Source organism: Oenanthe melanoleuca, chromosome 15 (genome assembly GCF_029582105.1).
Source record: "Oenanthe melanoleuca isolate GR-GAL-2019-014 chromosome 15, OMel1.0, whole genome shotgun sequence".
NCBI classification, from domain to species: Eukaryota; Metazoa; Chordata; class Aves; order Passeriformes; family Muscicapidae; genus Oenanthe; species Oenanthe melanoleuca.
The window spans coordinates 9541055-9563272 of record NC_079349.1 but is presented as its reverse complement, the minus strand read 5'-3'; the positions used below and the strand labels follow the sequence as shown (position 1 = coordinate 9563272).

The 22218-nt window shown below is 53.0% G+C and overlaps 1 protein-coding gene across 3 annotated transcripts in view; it reads right to left on the bottom strand.

Moving 5' to 3' along the window:
- Positions 1-486: 486 nt before the first annotated feature.
- The window catches only part of RBM19 (RNA binding motif protein 19), a 50608-nt gene continuing 28876 nt past the window's right edge, over positions 487-22218 (bottom strand). The window contains exons 22-25 of one of the 3 annotated variants that reach the window (XM_056504451.1): positions 19173-19278; positions 13615-13735; positions 7355-7468; positions 487-835 (exon numbers count right to left, since the gene is read on the bottom strand). In XM_056504451.1, the coding sequence (XP_056360426.1) occupies positions 7377-7468; positions 13615-13735; positions 19173-19278 (319 nt within the window). In that variant the 3' untranslated portion in view covers positions 487-835; positions 7355-7376. Of the gene's footprint in view, positions 836-7350; positions 7469-13614; positions 13736-19172; positions 19279-22218 lie in introns of all 3 variants that reach the window. The other 2 variants (XM_056504452.1, XM_056504450.1) reach the window with 2 other exon arrangements.

Genomic DNA, 22218 nt, shown 5'->3' with positions numbered 1-22218 from the left:
CAGGCAGGGATCTGGAGCCACCAGCAGATCCCAACACGGGGCTGCTCCTGGGGGCTCGAGGCAAAAAGCTCCTCCTGGCACTGCAGAGATAGAGATTTATTAAAAAAAAAAAAAAATAGGAGTGGGGGGAGGGGGGCAAAAAAAGGCCCTGTGTTTGCAGCCAACACGTGTAATCTGTTGCAGCCCTTGTCAGACAAAACAGTTTTGCCGTGAGACAGCGATTCCCAGAGGGGAAAGGGGCGAAGGGAAAATACTTTATCAGCTGCCTACATATGTAAAGCAGTCCCCTGGTTGAAAAGCAAAGCCTCTTTCCCTTTGAAAGCTGGGAAGGGAGAGAGGGGAGGTGCTGCCTGGGAGCAGGGACAGCAATGACACGGGCACAAAGCCCAGAGTGCCAAAGCCAGGCCTCCCCCCAAAATCTCCCCATCAGCCCCAAAAAACCACCTGGCTGTGGAGAGGAAACAAAGCCAAACAAAACCCAGCCTGGGAAACTAAAAATATGGTTTTTAATGTACAGAATGTGGTTTTTAATGTACAGGGATTATTTAATTCAGACATTAGGGGCAGGTTTTGTCAGAGTCCCCAGGTCCATTGCTCCAGGTTCTTCTTCCCTCAGGCTGGGCTGAGATGAAGGGAATCACACCCTGCCTGGATTTAAGGTGATGCTCAGGGGCTGCCAGCAGACAAGGAATTCAAAGTCTCTTTCAAAGGCTGGGAATTCCAGGACACACAGCATAAATCAGCCCCTGGGCTCACAGGATGAGTGGACTCTGCTGGCAACAAGTGGGCTGGCTCCTCATGGAGGCTTCTCCTGCTCCATCCATCAGCCAGAGACCTGAAAAGGTGGGAAAAAAACCATCAATTCCATGTAGCAGCTCCCTCAGCTGGACAGCTGGGCTGAGGGGGCACTGAGCTCCAGGACACTGAGATCCCAGGCACTGCCATGGATAGGGATGCACAGAGGCAGGAGGGAAGGGGAGCAAGGAAAGGAGGGAAGCAGGAGGAGAAAGGGGGGAGAGGGAAGGAGCCTTCGTGTGCCCATCTGGGCCATGCATCACATTGAAATTGTCCTGCATTAAAAATTCACCAGCCAGTGAATTTTCAAGGGATTTGTAGTAATTAGATGACAAAATGCTGGCAAATCTCAGGCTTGCCAAAGATGTTACTCAGGGGTCAAAGACTCGACACTTTTGGCTGGGTAATTTGTAAGTGTCAATCACACTCAGCCATCAGAGGGAAAGGAGAGATCCAAGGGCTGAATCCTAACAAGTGCAAGGCTCCTGCCTGCTGTGGCTCCTCCTGCTGCCACCCAGGCCTGCAGACCCCAGCTGAAACCACCCTGGGCTGACTTGGCTTCTCATTTGTCAAATGAAGAGAAGGAACTTGCCAGCTTTTGTTTTTCAGCAGGAGGAGCTCCTCCCCGGGCTGGTGTGCCTCTCTGTTTATCTTGCTGGGGGCAGAATGGGCTGTGACCCCCTGGCTGATGTCTCTGCAGCCCTGCACTGGCTCTTCTGCCATCTGCTCCTGGGACAGCCCACCCTGCTGTTTCCTGGGCTGAGTTGGGCTGAAAATGGAATTAAAGAAGCTCCTGCCTCCCCACTGGGTCTCACAGAGAGTTTGGGGGCACCAAAGCAGCCCCATGGCTTGTCCCTGCCTGTCTCTGCTGAAAGCCCAGGTTAAATCAGATCCAGCAGGACACTCCCAGCCCTGGGCTGAAGGGGGGGTCTTACCTCAGGCTGAGCCCATGGCAGCAGCTCATCTCACACACCCACCCAGAGCCTGGGGGAGAAATTTCAAAGTTTTCTATCTCAGCAGCTTAAAACCAGACTACAAAATGCAAAAACGAATGCTTTGCCCAAAACACCAGGAGAGATCCCTGGCCCAGCCAGGTGTGAAGCTCCAGTGTGGGCTCAGCCTTGCTGAGGCTGAGGTTGAGCCTGGGCTTTGCTGTTAGGTTTTGGGGACAGAGGATGGCTCTGAGGGGATGGCTGCCCAGGCCCACATCTCTCCTGGAGAGATTTTTTTTTTTTGCCTTTTGTGGTCTGGTTTCTAAGCTGATGAAGAAGAAGAGTCCTGGATTTCTCAGCCTCATCAGCACCAGGGGGATGGCTGCTAACAGGGGCTACTCTTAACTCCAAAAAGATTTGGGGTCACCAAGGGTGGGAGAGGCAGGAGCTTGCTTTTCTCCCCACCCCTCATGGTTTATAAAGCTGTGCTTGTTACCCCTGCTAAACCCCACCTCCAGTTTTGGGCTGTGAGGGATGGCTGAAGCTGTAGGGAAGGCATGGGGAGGTGCTGAGGCATCCAACAGCACCCATCACAGCCCAAGCAAAAGCAATCATCCCAAACCCCCTTCCACTTCAACAAGCCCCAGAGGAGAGGAAGCTAAAGGAGGTTTGTTTGCTCCATCCCTCCCAGTGTGCTGAATTTCCTGAGTGTTTTTAACCCAGTGGTGTGGGGAGGGGAGAGCTGGAGAAAGGGAAGGGAAGGAAAAGGAAAAGGAAAGAGGGGCCTGTGGACAGAGCTGCTGTGGTTTGGCTGAGTGCAGAGCCATTCCTTGCTGCAGGCCAGCAGGGCTGGGAGAGCTGCAAAAGCAGGCAGCAGCAGAGTGGTGCTGCCCAGCCCTGTGCTGGGGAGCTGAGGGCACTGGGAATGTGGCTGGAGGCTCCTCCTCAATTGCAAAAGTCATTTAGCAGCTGCAAAACACCTCAGCCCTCCTCCAGTTCCTCAGCAGCTGCACTTCCAGCTCCTACTCCATTTAAATAGCCCAAATCACAAGCTGAGGGGTTTTTCCATGGTTTTATCTTCACTTGATCCAACAGTGCCTTCAGATGCTGCTGGGAGAATATTTGTTGGGAAGCAGCAGGGAAGGACTCTGCCTGTCCCTGTGCTGGGCACTTGGGAGCCATTCCCTGCTCACAGGGGTGTCCATGGGATGTTCCCTCCCTGTCAGAGCCTGCTGCTGGCAGAAGCCCCCAGCCCCACCCCTGAACCTGAACACAGCTCCTGAACACACTGCACCTGAACACAGCTCCTACCACTGCACCTGAACACCACCCCCAGCTCCTACCACATCCCCACTCACTCTTGCAGCAGAAAATTAACCAGAAAATGCCAAATTTTAGTTGAGAGAACACAAAGAAAATCTTTTCTTCCCCCAGATCACCTCTCCTGACACACACCACAGCCCTTAGTGCCCTCCCAGTCTGTGCCTGCAGCTTTGCTAAACCCTGGGGATGATGTCACTGTGGGGACGTGGTGATGCTGGCTCTGTACACACCTGGTCCTGGGGCTGGACCAGAGACACAAACCTAATGACATGGCGCTAATTATGGCCTGGGGAGGGTAGGGACTGTGCTCCTGCAGCTCCCAGGGGAGGAGAGACACTCCCTTCTCTAGGATCCTTCCCACCTCCCAGCTCCTGGGCTGGCACCACTTCCATTTGTCACCGATTCAGGTCACACCCAGCTCCAGTTTGGGGTGAAAGCCTCCCTGATTAGCCAATTTGGATCCCTATTTACTGTGAATTACTGAGCCTGATTATTATTCATGGCTGGTGAAGGCTGAGATCTCAAGCCCGGCCATGCATTTCTCTTCCTCTCCAGTGCATATATTTAGGGAAAACAGGAGGCAGAGTGCCTCAGCCAGGGAAGCTGCACACTGCCTCCTCCTCCTGCTGCTGTATTTCCTGCTGAGGAAGGTGCTGGTGGAAGCTGGAGTGTGGTGCCAAACACTGGTGGTGCTGTGACTCAGGGCAAAGTCCAGACTGCTGGAATATTGGTCCCTTCCAACTCAGCTTCTCCTGGGATTCTGTGATCAAGGAGAAGCTCCCCAGATCTCCCAGCAGCATTCAAGTCAACTCTTCCAATCTACATTTGCAATTTCTTCCTGAACCTCTCTCTGGAGATTCCAGAGCTCCTGGAGTCAGCAGCTGGAAAGCAGCAGGCAGGACACAGGGGATGCAAGATCTTCCTGGCAAAGGGTGGGTGAGCAGGATTTCCAGTGCTTGCCTGGCCCTTAAGGGCTTCCCAGACCTCATTTCATGGGATGAACTTGGGAGGAACCAAGCAAGATGGGACTGAAGGGGTAAGAGCTGGAATTCCTGAACTGTGGGCAGGAGCAGTGCAGTGGTGATGAAACCACCAAGAGTTAACAGATGCTGCCTGCCTGTCCCTGCCTTCTGCTGTGGGACAGGCAGGAAAACTCAGGTGGTGGTCAGGAGTTTTCCAGGGGGATGGGTCACTTTGGGCACCCACAGGGCACAGCAGAGCAGTGCCCAGCAAGCCCAGGCTCCCTGCAGATGCTCTGTGCCTTGCCTTGCTTTGCTGGCTGTCCCCATGAGGACACAAAAGCTCACATGGGCCTCTGGCAACAGGCAGGAATGAGGGAGAGCTGTTTCTACATCCAAACCCCTATAACCCTCCCATTCAGCAAAAAAGCTGCATTTGAATAAAATCCTAATCCAATTGCAGAGCTGGCCCTGGGGAGGGGGATCTGCAGCTGCAGCAGCTCCTGCTCTTGTCCAGCTCGCTGGGGTCTCACCCTGGATGAAGCTGTCACAGAAACCCAGCAGCCAGGGCAGTGATTTCACCCAGGGCCCCTGCAGTGTGTCCCAGCAGGCAGAAGTGGGTGCAGAGCACTGGCCTGGGCTCTCTGCTGGGCACAGCCAGAGCCCCAGAGCCCATCGGGGGTGGCTGCACCCCAGCCCTCACCTGCACAGCCAGGCCTGGTGGTAACTCTGGCTCATCCCCTCTGCCACCAGCACAGCCTGGCTACAGCACCCACAGCCCAGAAAGGACACTGAGCTCAGCATCACACCCTCCCTGTGCCCAGCTGTGCCCTGGGAGCACAGGGGTGACAGGCACACACGGTGACACCACCCCTGGCGTGTCAAGAGGGGACAGGGCTGCAGCTCATCCCAGTTACAGCCATGTGTGCAGTCATTTGGGACAGACAAAACCTTCCTGAATAACAGAAAAGAAACAATTCCCCCTCCCAAAGCAAACTAGAGCACTGCAGCAGCACTGCTGAGGTGAAGGACCAGGAGAGGCTGCTCCCTGCTTCAGCTCCATGGACAGAGAGTTGGCATTATTTTATCATTAGGATTGCTTCAGATCAGGGGGAAAAAATAGACAACAGTCAGTGGGGAGTGCTGAATTTCTGCAGACCTACTTAAGTGATCATTTTAGTTCAGGTGTGTGCTCGTTTTTAGAAAATTCCTGCTGTAATTTTAGGGGTGCAAAGGGTGGGATTCTCAATATGTAACAGAGAAGTGGAGCAGGAATTAACTCCAACTGTTCTCTAGAGCTGTGATCAGCACTTCCATAATTAATGTCCAGGCACATATATATCTGTGTACACATACACAGCCCCCCCCTGCTCACATCAAACAGATTTCCTTGATACCAAATTGCCTGAAAAATTAACCAATGTCAAACTGCTCCACAAGATAAGTATCATTAAGGGAAAAAGAAAATCTTCATTATGTTTGAAGGTACAGGAGGAAAAAAAAAACCCTCATGAATGTTTTCCAGCCTGTTCCCAGCTTGGGAAATAACATGTTTTAAAACATATCAAAGGGTTAAATTAATTTTCATTAAAATTTAAATTTGAGAAGGCTCCCTCTCTTCTTTCCTCCCTCCTCCCCCTTTGAACATTTGACTGGCAACCATTTCATATTTCAATCTCAGCAGAACAAATTGAATTAGATGTTGAAACCAAACTCTGCTCTGTTCTCTAAAGCCTACATGCTCTGCTTGTGCTAATCCTTTTCGTCGCTGCTGCAGACCTCAGAGACACTCAGCAAGAAACCTGCCCTGCCACAAAAGACAATGGAGGGAAAGAGGAAAAAAGGAAAAAAAAAAAAAAAAAAAAAAGGAAAAAAAAAACAACCTCACAGGAAAATCCAAGCCCAACCTGCAAGGCTGTAGAGAAATCATGTGCTGGGTGATGCACGTGCCTGTGCTGGACATGGGCTGCCCCTGCACAGCCAGCATGGCCAAACATCCCTGCTGGGCTGAAGTGTCCCTGCAGTGACCCCTGCTCAGTCTGTGCCACTGGTGGGGCAACTGGTGAGGCAGTGGGGAACAGGGACAGGAATGCCACTCACCAGTGCCAAGCTTGTCACCCCTTCAGGTGACACTGCCACCCCCTCTGACAGTGCTGCTTCCACACCTGGGCCTCAGTTTCCCCACAGGAAGAGGGTTTTACACCCCAGCCCTGAGACTCCCAAAGGGGTATCCCTGAATTTTGGTCTGTTCCCTGAGCCAGCACTCCCAGTGCTGGCAGGAGTGGCTGCTGCTGGGTTTGGGCAGCCCAGTTTGTGGGACCAGCAGGGGCTGTGACACCTGTGGGCCCTGAGCAGGAGCTCAGCCTGGGACTGCAGCCTCAGAGCTGAGCCCTGCTCTGGGCAATTCTGCAGAACAGCTGGGACAGGACCAGTCTGGAAGCACAGGGCTGTGTGTCCTGTGCCTCCAGGGCTGCTCCACCCTGGACAGCAGCTCACAGCACACATACCTGGAGGATCCCCAGAGCACGGCTGGACAGATGTTACCCCAAAGCCCTGGCATGGGGCAGGCAGTGCTGCTTTAACCCAGCTCAGATGCTGTGAACAGGGCTCCCAGCAGATCCCCAGGGCTTCCACTGGCCACAAACACACACAGAGGACACCAGGAGCCCATCTCACCTCTCCTGAACCCACACAGGGTGAGATGAGCTCAGGGGTCTCATAAAGGTGACAAGGCTGACAGGACTGCAGGATTGGACCTCAGGGAGCTGTTTCATCCTGGCTCCCTCTTGCCATCCCATATTTTCCAGCCTTGAGATGCTCCCCAAAACACAGCAAGGAGGAGTGATGGCAGCCAGGACTCACAGACCTCGGGGTGTGGTGCTTTTGGAGGGAGAGAAGCTGTGGAGTTTTTGGTACTGGCAGGGAAAAGTCCTTTACCAAATTACCTGTGACATGGTGGCAGCTGCAGGTTGGTGTCCAACCAAGATTTTTTGGCAGCCCATTGTTCTCCTCCATCCACAGAGAAAATTCAAACAGAAATGCTGCTGCCTTCTCCTGGGGGATGCCAACAGCCAGGGGAGCACACAGAACACACCCAGGGCATGCACTCACTTCAGCACAGGGCCCAAACTGAGCCCAAATCTGGGCTGTAACCCCTGGGACACAGCCAGGAGCCTCTGGGGTCACAGGGGAGAGGCAAAGGGTGGGATCCTTGCTTGGAGGCTGCTGAGCCTTTGGAATTTCCACTTTCTCTTGCCCCTGGTGCTACTAACCCTGCAGCAAGCCAGGACACTGTGACCTTTAGGGCCAGCTGTGCCCACCCCAGCCCCACTGCCCCATACCCACCTCACCAGACCCCAGGCAGCTGTTAGATGTCCTCATCTTTGTTATTCTCCTCCTCTTCCAGGTGCTCCATGATTTCATTCAAGATCTCTGATCGTTTTTTCTTCTTTGGGGAATCTGGAGCAAAGGGGGAAAGAAGAAAAATGACAACCTGGACCCACCCTGGGAGGGGCTGGAGGTAGCAGGATAACCTTCCAGGTGAAGGTCAAGTACCATCTATTTTCCTCCCCAGGCAGGAGCTGGGATTCCAGCACCTCCCACCTGTGCTTCAGTTCACTGGCAGAGAGCAAACTGCATCCAAACAGGTGATGGTGATGCCAACCCTTCCTGCTGACCCCAGTTCACCCTGGAATTCACCATTTCCCCATGGAAAAGTGGCTGCCAGCCTAACCAGGGGTTCATCAGGACACAGCCCCACCCCAGCAGCACATCCCTGACCTCATCCCTGCTTTGTCCCCTGGGACACAGCACCATGCTGCCAGCACCTGGGGGACCATCCCCAGCCCAGCAGCTGAGGTGACAAAGCCATTTGGCCCTGATCTGAGGCTGCCATGCTGCTTTGTGCTGGATGGCTGTGGCACAGCCCCCTCTCCCCCCCTGGCTCCCCAGCTCGCTCACAGCACATGGAGAACAGCTGTTTAAATCCTGCTTTCAGACATCAAAAGCCTCGCTGGGTTTCTCAAACAAACAAACATACCATAGGACTAAAGAAAAGGTGTAAAATAAATAAATGGAACAAGCTGTGCATTTTCTTTTAGTATTACAGCTGCTGCGGGAGATAAACAACAAGTAAATGTCACAAAACATCAATACAGAAGAAATTAACCTGACAAAAGCTCACATCCCCCCCCTCTCCACCTCCCCCCAAGCTCCCAACAATTTTGCATTTCTGGAGTTCCCATCTAATGATTTTATTTTTCAATTAATTCCTTGACAGAGAGCCAGACCTGCCTCTCCCTTCCCTGGGGGCTGTGGGGACAGGAGAGGGATGAGGGTGCTCAGGGGGGCACAGGGGGCACAAGGTGCCACCCCAGACCCTTCAGCAGCTCCTCCCAGCTCCATCACCCACAGGCACAGGGGATAAGCCACCCTGGAGGAAGGTGCCAGCTCAGCAGCTCTCCCTCTCCTTTACTCTGCTCCCAGCTCTCCTGCTTTGGAATGGCATCAAACGTGGACTCATGTCCCAAATCCAGTGTGTGCTGTACCTGCCCCCCCCCGGCAGACCCTGCACAGCAGAGAGGCTGGGGATGGGTGCACAGGGAGCATCCCTCAGCAGAGCATGGCACAGGCAGGGACATTCCCCTGCTGCACCCCACATTCACCACAGCATCCTCCTCTGCTCTAAGGAGGGGAAAATAAAAACTCAGGAGGGTGGGGAAGTGATTGGTTCCACTTCCTTCCGTTCTGCTGCTCCAAGCTGGTTAAGGTTTGCCTGCTAACGATCCCATTTGCTTCCTTTAAACAATGGGCAGAGCCAGCCCAGGGGGTGGGCTGGGAGGGGGATTACCACGGGATTAGAACGTGGCAGGGTTGTGGATGCCACGCTAATCCTGCAGGGTTTTACTCCCTGGCTCCAGCATGTGTTTGCATTAGTTACAGATGCTCTCAAAAAAAAAAAAAAAAATTAAAAAAAGAAATAGGAAAGGACAAAGGAGATGAAAAGGGAGCCCAGCAGTTGGGAGGTGAGGGGAAAGGAAAGCTGGGGGTCTGTGGTCAAAGGAGAGAGCTGGCAGAGGTGATGGAGCAGGAGCAAACTGGGAAAGGTGATGGAGGCAGGGAGACTTTCCCACCCTGCCAGCAGGATCAGGACCTTCCTTCCCTGCAGCCCCCTGCTTCCAGCAACAACTGTAGATAACCAGGGATGAGCCACAGCAGGGCTTGGCTGCTTCCCACCCCCACAGCCCCTCAGAGCTGAACCCCTCCTCACACACCTCCTCATCCACCCCCCACGAGCCATGGTGAAATTCCCCATCTGTCAGTTTAATTCTTTGATGGATGGGAAGGAGCAGGAGCAGCAGCCCAGCACAGCTGGCTGCCCAAGCCAGCCTGGCAGGAGAGCAGCCCTGCACTGAGCACCAGCCTCTGGCATTCCGTGGGACTGGGAGCCAGCAGGGCATGGCCAGTGCTCACCAACCTTCCCCCAGCCCCATTCTCAGGATGGAGTGGGGAGGAAAGGGGATGGAGCTGCTCCAGCCCTTTGGGGAGCTGTGATTCCCTGATCTGGGCATGCACTCCTCCTGCACAGGGCACAGCTGCCCCTTGCCTCAGAGCTGGCAAATTCACCTGCTGGGCAGCAGGAGCCCTTGGTCCCAGAGCCTGCAGAGCCACCCTGCTGGTTTCCAAAGCATCAGTGATCCCTGTTCTCCAAAGGGAGGCTCTCCCTGCCCAAGCTGGGACTGAGATGCTGCTGCTGGCAGGGTTTGTCACCTGTCCCTGCCCTGCTGTGGCATTTCTCACAACCCTGCACTAGAGGTTCCAGGGACAGCTGTTGGCCAAGCTTTCCCTGGTTTCTCCTTCCCACATTAAGAGTCACTAAGTTTATCCACAGCAGCACAAAGCCTGTCCCTGCCAAGCCCTCCAGCCACCTTGCAGCAGTGGGTCCCCCAAATTAAAAGTGGGGTGCAAACAAAACTCAAGGTGTCTCTTTTTTTTTCCTAATGTAAGAACCTCCTGGCCCAGGATGAAGAGCTGATACTCTCAGGAATGAGCAAAAAGCCTTAAACCTCTCCCAGACTGTGCTGGGAGCCAGACTGGGGTGCAGGGCTGAGGTGCCAGGCCTCAGGGCTGGGCTGTGGCTTCACTCCTGACAGAATTACTGAAAGCACCCCTGGCAGTCAGTGACCACTCCTGGGCTCCTCACTTTCTCCTGGAACATTACAAAGCCTCAGAACAAGCCATAAAGAATGACCTGAAAACTACACAAAATGGGAAGGAAGCCTATTCCATTTTATTGCATCTATTAGACCTATTGAAAAGACAGCTCAGAAGTGCCTTGATTGCCATGACAAATGCCTGCATGGAGAAAAGATTTGGGAGACCAGACCTCTCCTTCACAAATAACAGCAGAGACCTGGATCTGGAAGCCCAATCTCTCTAAATGGTCTCTAGAAATGAGGAGTGTAATTGTAGCAGAGAGCAGTCAGTGGTAGGACACATCTGCCACAGCCCAGGTCAGGACTTGGAAATACTGAGACAAAGATGATGGGGCTGATATTGGAGCTGGGGACACCACAGACCTTGGTCTTGGTTGTTTCTTGAGGCTTGAAGGGCCAAAATTAGCTTTTCTTTCCCTTTCCCAGCTTGGGATAGGGACCTGGCCACTGCAGCTGTGGGAATTCACCCAGCTGTGCTGGGAGAGGAGAACTCATGGGACATTCATAAACAGCACAGTGATGTCTGAGCTGCTCCTGTGCCCTGTGGGGAGAGGAGGAGACTTGGGGACCAGTAGGAAAAAGCCTGGTTTCTGGTCTGTACCACCAGTGAGAAGAGATTCACTGTGTCAGCCTGGCTGGTGGGTGCTGTGTGTGCTCTCCATCCCTGCTCCATGTGGGAAAAGCAGCCTCTAGCCATCCCAGGGAGAAAAGCTGAAGGAGTATTCTCCTTCCAGAGGCTGCAGGCAGAGGGCTGGCAGCCTTTTCCCCCTCTTTATCACTGTCACCCTCTGCACACCCACAGAAGGGACAGGATGCAGCTCCTGCCTCACCTCAGAGCCCTTGGCACCCCATGGTGCCTTGAAATCAGGAGCAGATACTTCCCAAGGGAATAAAATCCCACCTGTGACCGTCCAGCCTGCCTGCATGGCACAGAGGCTGAGACCTGCTCCCAGCACCAGCCAGATCCTGGTGCCCACAGCCAGCCCCAGCCTGGCTTTGCCAGCACAGAGCCCCTCCTGGCACATCCCCTCTGCTGCAGAAATAGCCACTGGCAGCTCTGCCAGGAGTCACTGGATGCTCCTGAGACAGGCTGGAGCACAGCAGGGATGGTGCTTCCACCTATTCCCCATCCCTAAAGATGGGCAGTGGGAGCCTTGCTCCCTTTTCTCAGCTGAGACCCAGAGGCACTTCAGCTGCAAGGCTGCATTCCTGCTGGGATGTGGAAATGTTCTTCCTGCTGCCCAAGCCAGGGCCCAGCTCGCTGAGGAGAGCCCAGACAAGGAGGCTGGAGCAAAGGCAGGCAAAAATGAGGAATAAGCAGAGCCTGGGGGAGGTGGCAGAGCTCACAGCCACATCTGTGAGAGCCTACAAGGACCCTAAAGCCAAGACTGTTTATTTCCCCCTACACTGAGCAGAGTGGAAAGGGGGGAAGGAGGTCCTGGAGATAAAACTGGGTGATTGAAACATCTCACTTGCTGTTTTCTCCACCCAGGTGGAGCTTCACTTCACAATGTGTCCCCACTCCAGTGCTGGGCTCTGGGTGGGCACCACCAAGCTGCAGCTCCCTCAGGCTGGAATTCCCAGCCCTGCCAGTATTCCAGGGGATCACTGGATCATGCAGGATCACTCCATAACTGAGATGTGCTGCTCTTCCCTCAGCAGGGATGTGCAGCCCTACAACTGCTGCCCAACCCCTGGGCCACAGGCACGTGGTGATGGGGAGGGGATGCAGGAGGAGCATTGATCTCCAGCTTAGCCCTGCAGCCCAGGGGAGCCCTTCCTACATAAATATTTGCCAAGCAATGCATTTGTGCCTGTCGATGGCTGTCAATAGGAGCCTGCAGTGCTGTCACCTGCAGAGCTGTCACTCCCAGCAGCCTGAGCCAAGCATCCAGCCCATCCCCACACAGCAGCTCCTTGGAAATCCCAGTGCTGCCTGCACAGAGCCTGTCCCCAGCCCGGGAGCAGCCAGCACAGGGGCTGTGGCTGGCAGGTGGCACAGCAGAGCTAAGGGCTCACAGCAGAGCTGTCAAAGCCTGGCCTGGATGCCTCCTGCTTGCTGGAAGGCTGAACAGGGTCTGGACCCCAGTGAACATGTCTGTACAAATTTAGGCCTAAAATCTAGCCAAAATCTGTATTTAGTTGCTATGTTTTGCTGTTCAGTTGTTTCTGCACATTTCATTCTCATGTCTCTTTCACAAGCTGGCTGTTTTTGTGTATTTCTTAGTTTAGACCAGTGTTTACAACAGGTGCACAGCATGAGAAAATTTTGGGAGTTTTTCAGTAACTTGTTTGAAACCCTCCAAGGCTGCTGGAACATCAACTATGCTAAACTGGGAGAGAAGTTGAAAACATCAAATACCAAGATCAGAAGATTCCAGATAGCAGGGGGCAGCAAGGATTTTGAAGACCACCAATTACAGACTTTTGGGGGGTTGAAAGGGTGGATCAATATCTTAAAATTACCAATTGTAAAGTATGTTCCCACGTGGGTGATGGTTCTAGAAATGTATAATTTGGGTGAATTGTAAACAACTGTGTTGGGCTGATGTGGCCAGAAATGTGTATTCTGTCACCATCTGCTGCAGCCAGGTGGGGCAGTGACCCTGATCTCCTGGCACATATTATCTGCTAATGGCCATCTTTAAACCAGCTGGGGCAATCATCTTTATCTTTCCCACAGCCCATCCTCCCTCCAGGAAGATATCATCTGCTGCTGGCCCACTGAGTCCCACTGCATGACTGATAAAATTCCATCATCCCACTGGGAGATGCTCCAGCCAGGGGAGGAGCCAAGCCTTTCCTACCTAGATAAAAACTGAGATTTTGGACAGCAAGGCACCTTCTTTCCACTGGATTCCAGAGGAAAACCAGACCTTTCCACATCATCCCTGGACCTTCAGAGGAAACTGCACCTTCTCCAGGAGCAGTGCTCCAGCTGAACCACATCTGCCCCTGCAGGAGGATGCAGCCACCATTGAATGGGACTGTGCCAACACCCTGACTGACTGACGGGTGTCAGCTTGGATTCTGACTCTGGCAGGGTTGGGATTGTTCTGTGTAATACTGCATTTCTATTTTAATTTCCTCAGTAAAGAGCTGTTATTCCTAATTCCCATATCTTTGCCTGAGAGCCCCTTAATTTCAAATTTCTAATAATTTGGAGGGAGGGGGTTTACATTCTCCACTTCGTTTAAGAGAAGCTTCTGCCTTTATTGGCAGACACCCGTCCTTCCAACCAGGACAACAATAAATCGGCTTCTACAAAATCACATTGATCTGCTGCTCTGAAGTCCAGTTTGTTCCTGCAGCTGCTGCCTGCTCAGCCCCCAGCTGTGCCAGGGGCAGTGCCAGGGCAGTGCCAGGGGCAGGGCTGGTTTCCTGCCTTACCATGGAAGTGCTGGGCGGTTTTGCGGCGCAGAGCCTCCAGCGTCTCCTCCGTGTCCGCCCACTCCAGCACCAGCCTGCGGCCGTACAGGTGAGTGCTGTGGCACAGGGCATTGAAGGCTTTCTGCAGGAATGGATGAGAGAAAAAACAAATTAAAGGAGAAAATAACAACAGGCTGACAGGAGGGAAGGGAAAACGTCCCTGCCTCTGCCCTGGAGGAAAGGCCACTGGAGAACATGGTGCTGGGGGGCTTTGTTCTGATGGGGCAGGATCCATCCCCATCAGAGGCTCTGACTCAGCTATTTATCTTCTCTGCTCCTGCAGCACAGCACATTCCCATCACCACTGCTGCTGGCTGCTGCTCTGGTGGGAATCCAGCACAGGATGGCACCCTGAGCTGGGACTGCTGCAGCCTCTGGAGCTCTGGGTCAGCCCTGGGTGGCACCCTGTGACTCCCCAGCATCCTGTTCTCTGCTGAAAGCACACCTCAGATGTGAGAGAGAAGTTCCTTTCTCCTGCCAACCATTTGGTGATTTGGCCATGCTGGCAGCAAATGTGGCAGAGCAGAAGCCAGCACAGCAGACCTCTGCTCTTTGTGCCTGTGGTGGATTGCTCCACTCCAGAAATCCAGAGGTTTCCTGGGGTTAGATCCTGTTCAGTAACATCCACACAGCTGTAATCTCGTGGTGATGTTGAACACAAATGTGCCAGCCAGCCCAGAGCTCAGGTGGCTTTCTCTGTCTGTAGGCAACCAGCAGAGACACCCAGAAAACACTGCCTCAGGCCAGGGAGATTTGATTTTGTCTTTATTTCCTACATAATTTCAGGGGAACTCAGGACTGAGCAGGACTGGGCCTCCAATGCAAATGCACAAACACACTGGCCAAGTATTTTTATCCCCAGAGGCCCACAAAGTGTTCCACAGTAAAGGCTGAGAGAAATGCCCCAAATGCTTTTATAAAAACTCCAGCTAAGGCTGGGATTAGCTCAGGTTTTGAGCTCTGCAAACTCACATCCCTGGAACAAAATGGCAACTCCAGGATCAGACACACATCCTGCTGTCCAACAGGGAGCTGTGCTCCACCTGGAGGTCCCCAAACTGTCCTGTAGAAACCCCATCTCTCCTCTGAGCCACCTGCTAAAAGCAGCTTTGGCTGTCTGCAGCTGTCCCCAAATGCCACATCTCTGGGCAGAGGGGCTTGTCCTGCTGCTCCTCAGAAGCCCCCTTGAGCTGCTGGGTTATGAAACTCATAATAAAACCCCATTTTCAGTAAGCAGCACCCAGTCAGCTGAGTTTCCCTCTCTTTCCAAAGTCCTTTCACCCATCTAACCCTCATGTGCTATCAGACAGCAATGAGGAGCACCAGCTCCACCTGCTCCATGGGTGAAATTCCCATTATCCCAGCACCCCCAGCTCCTTGGGGTGATCCCAGCAGGGCAGAGTGCTCCCTTTTCCAGGGGCACATTCCTCCTGGAAGAGCTGCAAGCTCCAGCTGTTTTGATTTCTGCTGCTGTGTTTTCAAGGCCTGTCTCCCAATTAGCAGAGCAATGTGTTGGCTTAAACAAACACTCGGGGGGAGCAGTGGGAGGGAGCTGTGAGGGCTGTTTACATTGGCACCAGGAGCCTTTTCCAAAGCCTGGCACACAACCCACAGCTCTAAACACTGCATTTCCTTTGCTAATTCCTGGTTTTGGATTTCTCCTTCCTACAGCACGAGGAAGAGGAAGGTTGGTAACAGCACACAGCCCATCTGTGCTCCACAGGTCAGGGAGGAGGGCAGACCATGATGAACATGGCACTTTGCTGGGCTCTGCTCCCACCTCCTCCTCCTCCTCACAGGACTGCCATCCTCTAGTTTTGCTGGCAGCCCTGGGAAAGGTCATGGAGAACAGAGAAGGCAGGTGCTGCCATCAAGTTGTGTTATGTGCAAGAAACCCGCTGGGTGAGACACACCTGCCACCAGCCTGGTGACACTGGCCCTTCCTGGCCCAACACATCCCCAAAATGAGTTGGTTTGCACCCACAGTGAAGGAAAGCTCCAGCCTGTACTGGGTTCCCTGCTCCCTGTCTTCTAGATGGGCTCCAGGAGCTGGGAATGCAGAAGAGAAGCTGCACATTTCAGGTGCCAAACACATGGATGTCACTTCTTTGGAAATGAGCTAAATGACAAAAGCTGCTCATTGCTCTGAGAGGAATTAAGACTTTTTCAGGGGGGGGGATAAAAAAAAAAAAAAAAAAAAAGAAAAAGAAAAAGCACTGATGATTTAAAAGACAAAGGGATGAAGGGGAGAAATGCCATCCCCATACAGCCACAGTACTGGAAATCTTCCAGGGAGAGGAAGAAATCTGCCACTATTCCATATGAAAAGACAGGTAGGGAAAAATATATTTTAATTAGATGACAAGTATGAAATGAGGAGAAGCAGGCTGGCTGTCACAGAAAGCAGGAGCTATTTTTGGGGTGCAGCTCCTCTATGTGAGCATCTGCCTTCCCAGGACACCTCTTTGGAAAAACAAAGAAGGGCCAGAGGTTTGTGGAGCTGTGTCCAAATGAGGGATAACAGGAGGTGTGGTGTTTGCTCACCTAAGAGAGACACTCACCACAAAAACCCTCCAATTTCCAGGGCTTCATATCTTCCTACACCTTTAAAGGAAGCCTTTGCCACAAAAAGCTCTTTCTGAAATGCCCAAATCTGATTCTGATAAAGCTGATGTATTTGGTGACACACCCTCACCCCAAAGCCTGGAGATCCCTGGCAATCCTTCTCCCAGGCCTCATTTGATATCCAGATGCTTTAGGGGTTGCATGAAGACCCTACAGACTTCTCCTCCTTGAGAACAGGATGTGGGCATGCTTAAAAATGCCATTTCTGAGCATTTTTTTGCCAAGTTTGGTTCAAGCTTAACGTTAAGGCTCAACATGGTGAGAAAAAGAGGGGAGAGGCTGAAACAGCAGCTTAAAAACATCAGTGGGATTCAGAAAGAGAATTTGCAAGTGAAGAGGTAGCTGCCAAAGCCCCAGGAAGGCCAGGCTGTGGGGATGAGGCAGCCAGAGCTGTGCAGCAGAGCCTGCTGTGCTGGCAGGGCCGGGAGCAGCGTCTGTCACCCCGGGTGTGACAGTGCCAGCCCTGACTGCTGCACTCATTTGGAGGACAGTGCTGCTCTGCCTCCACATTCCCCCCTGCCCTATTAAACACTCAAGCCAAAGAGCCTCCAGGCTGGAATCATTAGAGGGACAAAGGGTCAACAACATTAGGAGATTGATAAATATCCCTCCCCTGGTCCCAACTGAGGACGCTCTCTGCCATGCCAGCTGCACACAAGGATTTTTCCTTTCGTGTGCCTGCATTTTGAAAGCACTGGCTGTCTCTCCCAAATGGGCAATTTCTATTTGGAGACCAGATGTATTTTTATATCAACAGGGGAGAAAAGTGGGAACTTGGCTTCCCAGTCAATAGTTCAAAAATAAAAACAATTCTGCACCAATTCTGCGCAGGGAACGTCAGGAAATGGTTAGTGCTTCCCTAAGAGGAGTTAATTTGGTATTGGGGGTGCATCAGGGTTCTAGGGGAGGCTGAGGAGACCCAGCCAAGCCTGGTGGGGCAGATCTGCAGGCACAGCATGGGGGAGCTGGCAGGGGAGCCCCCATCTCCGTGCTGGCTTTGGAAAATCTCCACGTGCGCTCCCACAGCAGCCGTGGCTGCTCAGAGAAAAAGACAAACACGGGAGGTCACAGGCTTTAAATGCCCAACAAAGGCAGCCTAACTATTCTATTACAAACCCATCATGTTTTATAAGATGCTTATAAGCAATTTCCAGATTACCACTCTGAGCAAAAGCGTCACTGACAGTCAGAGCTATTCAGCTCAGAGGTCTCCAGGCCCACTCCCCTCCTCTCTCATTTCACTCAGCAATAAACTCTAAGCCAATTATGAGCGTGTTTACAATATTCAGGATCCTATTCATCAATACACCGTGCATCCTTTTCCAGACGGCCAATGGAGTGTACTTGATGTGCCACTTGTGAGACAATTAAATCCCTCAAAGAGATGAGGGTGGAAAAAAAATATGAAGAAGGAAGAAGAGCTGCTTTGCTGGGAAAGAAGAAAACCCTGCTGAGAGCTCTTCCACAGGGCAGCTCTCTCCCTGCATGCTCCCCTCCATGGGCTTAGGGAGCAGTGCCCTGGGCCAGAGCCCTGCCTGGCTCTCTCCTCTGTCACTGAGATCCCATTTGTCCAGTGCAGCTGGAACCAGTCCCTGAGGGGATGAAAAGGGATGGGAGGCAAACACTGAGCCTGTGCCTGCTTCCCCCAGAGAGCAGCCTGAAAGCAGGTGCTGCCTCACACCCCCCTAAACTGAGCAGCAGTAAAGAAGCAGTCAGATCCCTCTGTGTACCTTTCCATCCAAAAGCCAAAGTTTCCATGGGAAAAGATTAATTCAAACCCCAGGAACTAAGCCTGAATGACTGTGGAGTGAAGCAGAGGTGAAAGCAAAGCTGGTTTGAGCAGAGCCACAGGCACAGCTCAGGGTGCAGGGAGAGCAACCAGCTCCTGGGGGGATCCCTGCACCCCCAGCTGACCCCCAAGGGGAGGGGGGAAGCTGAGCAGAGGGAAGTTTGAGTTAGGATCAATACAAGACTAACAAAGAAACTCCATGTACTGTGTTATACAGGAGGTCAGGCTGGAAGGGATGATCTAATAGTCCCTTGTGATCCTGGATCAATGAATGCTGTCTAAAAACATAAACACAGGCTCTGCCTGGCTCCCCCCTCCTCTCTCCTTCATCTCTGCTCACAGTCTGGAAAAATCTGGAGTTGTGGGGGCTCATGTGGTCCCTTCCCCCTGCAATAACATCCAGTGGGTTGTGCTTACAGCCACTCCCTTCCAGACCCTGCACAAATCACCAGGAATCAGCAGCAGGATGAAATCCACCCTGCTCCAGAACCTCTGGCAAAGGACAAGAGCAGGATACCATCAGACAGGCTTGCAATCCCCTTGTTTCTGCTAAAAACATGGAATTTAAAGGTATAGGGAGGCTTTCAAAAATAAATTAACTAGGCCAAGTCATAACTACTGATGCTCTGGCACAGCCAGAGCTGGGAATGCAGGAGGAGAAGGCTGCTCACAAGGGGCTCTCAAAACACACACAAGAACTGGTGAACACAAGTCTTGCACAGGTTACAAATCAGGGAACTGCCTCAATATCCAAAACTGCCCTAAAATCAAGGCAGTGGTGGAGGTGGGATGTGTGCAGAGGTTTCCTGATGTGTTAGTGTTGGGTCAAAACCATCCAGTCTCACCTTGCTGCTGACAAACCTGAAAAATAAGCTCCCTTCCTTCTGTATTACAAGAATTTTGAGTTATTTTTTTAATCAGTTGCACCAAAATTATCCCCATTAGGGTTTGGGTTGTGGGTTTTGTTGCTGCATGTGGGAGTGCAGCTTTCCTGGGGAATGCCACCAGCCTGCCCCAAACCTGGGCTAAGCCTCAGAGGGGCAGAGCCCCCAGCTCCCCTCCCAGCTGGGGCAGTGCCAGAAGGGCAGGGAGGAGCACAGCCCACCTTGGCATCCTGCTTGGTGACGAAATCCACAAAGCCAAAGCCCCGGTGGGATCCTGTCCCTGCCATTTTCTTGGGCAGCCGCACGGTCTTGAGCTCTCCAAAGGTGCTGTGAATGCAAGGAAAAGCAGTGAGAGGAAGGGAGGGGTCACCCCTGTCCCACAGACCCTGCCAGTGCCAGCTGCTGAGGGGGTCACTCACATCAGATGAGTCTTGCTCTGCCACTCTGCTTCCCTGCAAGCCCCATTTCCAAAGCAAATACAACCAGCCAAAAACTCAGCTTGGATTTCAAGGATTGTTCTGGATATAAAACTTAACAATACAGAAAAGCTCTTTAATGGAACTGCTTTGCTCTCCCTTCCCTCAGGAAATCCAGCCAGAATGCCATGCCCTGCTCAGGGTGGGCAAAGCATCTCCAGGAAACCAGGGCTGCTCCAGATCCCACCAAAAGAGATTTATTTGCACCTTTAAAGAGGGGCTGGAGTGCACAGGATACAGGCAGGAGACAGAGCATGGCCCCACAGGGAATTATTCTGTTTCCAGAATAGCCCCTCCATCCCCAGGTGTCATCCCTCCAACTCCAGGGATCCTGGGCATTTTTTCTGATAGGATTTCCTCACTCTAACCCTTCAGCCTCTCCCATCCTGCAGCTTCTGTGCTGGAATAAACTGCTTTATGGATGTAGAAAGGGAAATAGGGGAATCCAGCAGACCACAACAGCCTCCATATCCAACAGCATTTCAGACAAGTTTTGCAGTGACAATGGAAAGCCAAGAATGGGGAGATATGGGGGTTCCTGTGCCACAGAAAGAACTTGTGGGTTGAGCACCAAAGCATGCCACACCACTTTGTGCAAACCCCCTAAAACCAGCCCCAAAGGCAGCCACCCCTCTCAGTGCCACCCCCTGGAGAAATTCCAGGACAAAGCCCACGCTTTCCCTGCTGCCAAGCTCCCGCTTCCCCTTCTCCTCCCCTCGCACCCATTTATCAAACACATATGCACAAACTGCAGGCAATAAATATTTAATGTGGCCCAGGTCTGAAGAGATGTGTTATTTTATTTGAAAATCTCCACACAGGCGTGCATACACAAAAGGAGCCTGGGATACAGCAGTGCCAAAGAGCACCTGGGAATAAACACAGTAAAGGCCATAAACGCTCTTGTGAAATGATATAAGCTAAATCCTGGGAGTTAACCTGCTGCACTGGCAGCATGACCAGGCATTCATCCACCCAATTTCCTTAGGCAACGTGGTGTGTAAATGCACCATTATGAAGCTTCAAAATGAATCCGCACGTCTCCCGCTCGGTGCTTTCCCTCCCTGCCTCCCTCCTGCCCCCTCCGAGCTGGAGCTACAAAAACAAACAAACAAACCCAGCACAGGAGAGGGAGCAGCCTCAGCTGCTGGGAGTGCTCCCAGCCTGGGGGTTCTAGAGGTACTCCTGCAAGGCTTGGGGGTGACAGGGATCCCTGGAGCATCTCAAACGCTGTGGCTGGGTGAAGGGAGAGAGCTCCTGAGCCATGGAGATGCCCATCTAGGAAAAATGAGCCATGGCCATGCTCCAGTCTTTCTCTCCATGAAAATTATCAAGGACATTGCCTAGGGGCAGCAGAATATTTGCTGAAGGAACAGGAGCAGAGTGCTTGCTCAGAGTGACACCACTGAAACACCAACGTGTCCTTCTGGCACCAGCAGCCAGGATGGGCCAGGAGGTACCACAGCAGCAGCATGGCTCTGGACTCAGGCTCCCAGGGAAGCTGTGCTGACCCTCATCAGCCTGGGCAGAGCTGGAGGAACTGGCTGTTCCCTCCTCCCCAGCTCAGAGCAGAGGTGGAGAGGTGTGGGGGCAGGAGACCTGATCCATCCCCAGAGCAGGGCTGGCCATGGGCTCCTCCTGGAGGCTGGGGAAGCCAGGGGACAGGCTGAGGGGACAGGCTGAGGGGACAGGCTGAGCCCAGGGGCCGCGCAGGGGCCAGGGCCCCCCCACTGCGGCGCTAATTAACAGCGCAGCACAGCAATTACCAGCGCGGGAGCTGCGAATGCAGCGCCCAGCCCCGGCCTTTCATGTTCTCCTGGCGGTGCCAGGCACTGACTCACACCTCTCCCTTCCAATTATTCCTCCTGCCTTTGGGGGAGAGAGAGGCAGAGGGAACCAAATTACCCCCCCAGTGGGTAATTCCATACCCAGGGAAGGCAGAGGGAAGCTGGGCTGACAGCTCTGCTCCCACGCCAGCTGCAGCCAGGCTCCAGGATGGCCATGCATGGATGGTGCTGTGGGGATGGGAGGAGGAAAAGCATGGAGCACATCCCCCAGTGACTCCACAGAGTAATGGCAAGGGAGGGAAGAAAGCAGCTTTTCCATCAGATCTCGTGGAGCTGTTTGGAAATGTGCTCCCAGGGACTGGGCTGTGGAGGCAGGGAGGTCACAGCAAGACCTGATGGCACTGCCAGCTCCTTCCCCTTCCAGCACAGATGGAGCCAAAAAACCCACAGGCAGCCCAGGGTGGGGGCTCCTCTGGGTGCTGGTGCTTCTCTCCTCTCCAAGTGGACAGAGAGCAGTAATCCTGCTGCCAGCACAGAGCACAGCACCAGGCCAGGCTCCTTCCCTTGAGCAGGATGGTTTATAGGGAAGTTTCCAGCATCAGTGAGTGTGAAACCAGAGTGGTTTCTGGATTCATACTCACCCACACTTGCCTTCTCCAAGTGCTCCTGAGCCCCTGCAGCAGGACTGAAGGACCTGCTGGTGGTGGGAGCAAAGCCCTTTCAGGCTTGAGACAGATTTATTTGTTTGCAGTCAGCTTGGCTTAACTTTGCACAAGACTTGAACCTGAGTCCTGATGAGCCCACCAGACCCCTGTGCCTGACCTGGAGCTGCATTTCTGGCAGGACAGCTCCTGGTGGCACCACACTGGGATGGGATTTCAGGGTGGACAAGGTGTGCAGCCCCCATGGAGTGCTCACAATTAGTACAGGAAGGTTTGGGGGTACCAAATGCAAAGGGTTTTCTGCAGAGGCAGCAGGATGATAGAGCCCCTGGTGATTGCCAT